The following is a 5,583-nucleotide window of genomic DNA, read 5'->3' as shown; positions in this document are numbered from 1 at the left end:
GTCATCAAACTAATGCATAATACCATGGCTGCAACAACCAGCATATCCAAGAAAAACCAAAGTCCAAACAAGTTTCAATAACACAATTTTAAGGAAGACACCATTTTTTCGAGAAATGAGAATGCCTTGTAGTTCTCTGTAAAAACCAGCAAAGACATGAACCAGTTTTGTCCCTCTAGGAGAGAAGAACCATAACCCATGTATTTGCCACAAACACATTTCATCTCAAGGGAACATAAAAAAAAGATCAAATGTCTAGAATAAAAAGATAATTAGGTTTTTAGGCTATTACTTAATTATCTTGCTTGTCTTCTTCATCACCATCAATCCAATCTCCATAAATACCTTTGATCTTCTTATTTGATAATCTTAACTTTGCAAACCCCCTTCCTTCACCTTGTTTTAAAGGAATAGCTGTGGCAGAATTACTAGGCGGCAGTTCGGTAAGCAGAGCGAATTGGTGGTAGTGGAACCATGAACCTTCATGGGTGCAACTGGTGTATTTAATTCTGAAAAAGAAAAACACATAAGTAACGATAAATATACTTGAAAAGAACAAGAATCTAAGATGGTAAACCACAAAACAAGAATCTAAGATAGTGAACAACAAAAGATAAAAAGATTAATGAAAACAAGAATCTATGATAGTTAACTGCATAGTGTTTCATTATTATTAGCAATAAAACATCATATTCTATCCATGGACAAAAACAATAAAACTTATATGTATATAAATGAACTAAAAACAGATGGACAAATGGATGTATACCTTTAATCCCATGAGCAAAGTGACATTTATCTCCAAGTGCACATGTCCCCGTTATTTCCCACTTACTACAGATTTTATTTTTCAAAAACTTAACATTAGGATCACTACTAGTAGTACTAACTTTGATAATATGACTGCCATTGGGTTGACCACATTCAACCATAGTCTGAAACCTGATCATAGAATCCCCACTTGTTCTTTCTGTAATTTGAGCCTTGAATTTTGTAGGACTTTCATGGAGAAAAATTACATTTTTCTCCATAAGAGCATTCACCCGTTATAGCAAACTTGTGACATATCTTCATCTGGTATATGATTCTTTGATCATCATTCAAATCTCATCCTCTTTTATCCTTCACAAGCTCTAACCAATTTGGTGGGGGTTCATGTAAATCTGTAGGGCCATGAGCAAAAGTACAACTGTCACCATTTCCACAATTTCCCTCTACAAACTTGTGACAGATCCGAGTCTTGTAGAATATGTTGGTGGTTCTTTGATTCACAGGGTGTTGACTCACTGTTAGTGATTTGGTCAAAACTGCAGAAAGAAGACAAAGTGTATTGATAATAAGATAATTATTTAGGCTAACTTTGTGTTTGGCGTATTAGTTGAAAACCTAGTTTATGCTTTATAAGCTAGGTGGTAGTGACAAAGTAATAACATTTTGTAAAATCTAGTTTATAGGATGACTAGTTGTGAGACCCATGTATTACATGAGTTAATTTAAAAAGAAAAACTAAATATAAATATAAAAATATTTAAGAACTTTCAATTTATTATAAAATAAGAAAAATAATGAATTATTATAATGGAAATGTTTTTTATCTTTTAAATTTAAATAAGTAATTTTAATAAATAAAAGAAACTAATGAGCTTTAATTTTAGTAATTTTGAAACTAAAAGGTAAGTTTATTAATGAAATTGATATCCACTTATTACTACATATATTGCAATTATTATATTAAAATATTGTGTGTTATTTAATAAAATAGAAAAACTCATAAAATGACATTGAAAAAAAAATTCAAAATAGCCAATAAATAACATTTGACAAATTGAATGAGAGTATGAGAAGTGACAAAAAAAAAAACTTTCATCTATTAGAAAGGACTAGGTGTAAGACCCATTTATAAGGGTGTTCGTTTGGATGGATCGGTTCGATATATTTACAGAAAAAACATATAAATATATTTTTGGAAAACATGTGTGAAACAATAAGATTATTAACATGCTATATCAAATCGTTTTTAAAAAATTTAGCTTGTAAACTACTTTAATAGTGGAACCAATTACTAAATTGCAATAAACTCAAAAAGTGAGGTAATTTATGCATCAAAACACAACCTAAAACTATTTCTTATTATAAGGATTTTAGTTAAAAGCAGTACAATACAATGTTATGTGGACAATCAATCATGGTAACATTATGAAAAAAAAAAACATATAAAACTTTTTAAAATTCAAGAATTCCATTGTTATTTTAATGTTTATATATGAGGATTAAATCTGGAAATTAAAGCCATAAAATAATTTCTAAACGAAATTAAAAGCCAACCTATATGAATGGTGATTCTCAAAGCATCAACAAAGATTTGTTTATTGAAAGTTTACAAAATTCAAGATTAAATATATCTTAAAAAGCTTCAGATTAAATGTATATTAAATGTATAGAAGTGTGAGGTTAAAACCAAAAGGCATTAAAAACTTGATAACTAGTAATGGTGGTAATAATGAAAGATCGATCCTTTATAGATTTATTAATAACTGTTTCAAAATTCAAGATTAAAATTTGTTGGGACAAAAGCTTGATCACTAGATATAACAAATTTTCGGCTAAGAAATAAAAAAACCAATTTATATATTTAGTCTAATATACGCATTAGTTTTCTAAACAAAATTAAAATCTAACCTAGAAAAATTGTTGAAGATCAAAGAACTTTCTTGGCAGCTCAAGAGCACTCAATTGAAAAAAAAACTGCCCCAAGATATAAATAAGAAAACCCTAGATGACATAAAGGTGGATTACAAAATTTTGATTTGATATACAAATTAATTAGATATTTACATAACACATATACAATTAATGAAAATATCTTTAATTGATTACTTTCCATATATACGTTAATGTTTTTTTTCAAGAAATGAGGTTTCAGGTGTATAATACTATGATTAGTTTTTATCTTTGATTACTATCAAATTAGCTTCATCATCTTCATCTGGCTTAGTCAGTAATCAAGTAATCAATGGACCAGTACACATCAATCTATTTTACCTAATACCTTCCAAAGCATCCTTAAAATCACCAAAATTTAACACAGGTGCATGCTATTTCTTGACAAAATCCTCAACTAAAGGTCTACCTTTTCATGTAGGTAGCACCTTGAATACATGGGAAGATGGTTCTTGGACATGGGGTTGTCCTGAAACAAGTGAAAAAGTGTTTAACTGAAATTTGGGATTTTAAACAGTAGACAGATTATGTTGATCCACTAAGGTAGAGATGTCATGGCGTGACACGTGGAGATTTCACCCATCTTGAACTTGAATGAAGATGAAAAAGAAGAAACCAAACAGTTGGATTGAAAGAAATTGTTGAACCATCTTTTTGACTAATTTTGTACACATGTTTTTCCTTCTTTAAGTCAAATACCTTCTTACCGAAAGATTATCATTCTTTTTTATAGATTTTGGTAGTTTACTTGTGTATTCAAAATAATTTCTTTTAATAAAATGTAGGCATGCACCTATTGACATCTTTTATGCAACTGAGACACATATTTTTGTGGATAATGTATTAGGGAAAAGATTTACCTTATATTATATCACATTAATATGAAAAAAGTATATCCTCTAATCAAGTCAAACATCTAAAAAAGTGTAAACTAATCTTCTTCTCGGTAGAGAGAACTGCAAGCAAAACAAATTAAAGATAAAATTTAAAAGCTTTTATTGGCATGCAAAAATGACCGCCAACTTTACAAAAAACAACATAACATGCATTAAAAGGTCTAGCCATCGGCTGCGATATTCGAGGAAACAAACGACACATTGAAGGCAACGGTCCTAAATCTAAACCAAAGACTAAGAAAGTCTTTTTTTACTGCAGATTTGGAGGACTTCATGATGATGTGTCATTAGCCTACCGAGGACTTGTGTTGCTCGGCACATAATGCTAGCACCATAAAGTATGTACAAAGCATTAACCGAGAATGAAACATACATACCCTAGAGCCTAATATGTTTACCACCCTGAACCACGACATTAATTAAACCTAAACCAACATGCATTTAAAAACTATTGAACTTGCGATAATCGTACCATTGACATACGTAAAGGTAATATTTGTTTAATGTTTCTTGTACAACTGTGTCATTTGAATCATATCCAACACATCATACATCTACACTGGTCGCTGTTAATAAACCCAAGAAATTTGTTCACTTCGATGGTGAAATAGGTATTAATCAATGACTTCCACGCATTATTTTATTACCATTTTCTTATGTGCATACAAAGTTAAGATCAGTGTATTCGTGGGGATTAATTTAAGATATGGCTATGGATGCTCTTTGTAATTCATACTAGGTTTTGATATTCCAAAATCTATCTTGAAACTCGTGCAATCTTTTTCGTAGACTCAAGAATCATGAATGACTAAATCCAGGCGTAATCCTCTTACTTTCAGTTTTTCCACTTATTACCATTTATATACATGATAAAACAAATAAGGAATTCAATAGTTAAGTACATGCCCCAAAGGACATAGAAATGTTGGTTTTGAGGTGCCATTTCGGGGTTTTGATGAGTAACAAACATAATTCGAGTTCATTAATGACAATAAGGTTTTCCGATCAAATTGGTATTTTTGGGTTTAGGAAAATAACACACCTGATTCGAGTCTACCAATGAAGTATATTGTATTTGTAGTTATAGAATTATAGTCTCACTCCTTTATGATACACTTATTGCTAACCGATCGATTTTAGGTATATGATCAATACACGTAATATAAGATGAAAAGAAAAAAATGAAGAACACATAATAATTGCATAATTTATACAATGAGGGTAAGAATGCTACAACCACAACCAGACTAGAAAGATTTCTATTGATTTTGTAATGAGGTTTACAGGTTACACGAGATATATATATAGAGTGGTCCATATTTATTTATCGTTATAGTTTCAATCATGTCCCTTCAGAAATCATCATACTCTAAAACTAAAAATTCTCACTTTGAGGCTGATCACCAAACCAACTACCTTCTAAAGCATGTATCTCCTGCAAACCTAAAATTGTGTAATCTTCTCTTACTAGTCTGACACCTTCTCGTCACTTATTTTGAAGTCTTGTTGAAGCTATACATATCGTTAATTTTTACTTGTTACCATCTTAGCAAACAGCTTATTAGATTTTTTATATCAAGGATCTTCGTTAATGACAATGTGTCATCATTGATGAGCTCTTTTGTGAACATCTCATCTAAATATGTTTCATCCTACACATCTTCATTGCAAGATGAACTGATATCTGATTGTCATAATAAAGGATATAATCTTCTTGTTTCATGCTCAACTCGTATTAGAAGTTCTTCAACCAAATAATCTTTTTACTTGCTTCATTAATTATTATGTAATATGCTTCTATTATTAAAGAAACCAACACTCTTCTAAAGTCTAGACATCCAACTAACTGATGTTTTCTTGACTATAAGCACATACCCTATAGTGTTCAAACATGAGTTTAAGCAACCGCCGATATTTGCATATGAAAATCCTTTCAAATACAACCCTCACCATATAAAACATAGGG

General features: G+C 30.4%; 1 protein-coding gene across 1 annotated transcript; it reads right to left on the bottom strand.

Moving 5' to 3' along the window:
- Positions 1–292: 292 nt before the first annotated feature.
- On the bottom strand, positions 293–1,031 carry LOC145067133 (zinc finger CCCH domain-containing protein 39-like). The gene is made up of 3 exons (XM_079014338.1): positions 770–1,031; positions 586–652; positions 293–509 (listed from the first exon to the last, which is right to left on the bottom strand). Exons 1-3 carry the CDS (start codon positions 1,029–1,031, stop codon positions 293–295), a joined length of 546 nt encoding a protein of 181 aa, XP_078870464.1.
- Between the last annotated feature and the right edge of the window lie 4,552 nt (positions 1,032–5,583).

The sequence above is a fragment of the Lactuca serriola genome, chromosome 8, assembly GCF_051521515.1.
Source record: "Lactuca serriola cultivar US96UC23 chromosome 8, Lser_US96UC23_V15, whole genome shotgun sequence".
Classification (NCBI taxonomy): domain Eukaryota; kingdom Viridiplantae; phylum Streptophyta; class Magnoliopsida; order Asterales; family Asteraceae; genus Lactuca; species Lactuca serriola.
This window is presented reverse-complemented; position numbering and strand designations above follow the sequence as displayed.

Bases quoted from the DNA above. Each gene is read 5' to 3' on its own strand.
- LOC145067133 (XM_079014338.1), bottom strand. From the start codon at position 1,031: ATGGAGAAAAATGTAATTTTTCTCCATGAAAGTCCTACAAAATTCAAG. The intron at 653-769 runs GTATACATCCAT...AACACTATGCAG, and splicing joins CTTTGCTCATGGGATTAAAG to TTAACTATCATAGATTCTTG. The intron at 510-585 runs GTTTTGTGGTTT...TTTCTTTTTCAG, and splicing joins GTTCACTATCTTAGATTCTT to AATTAAATACACCAGTTGCA.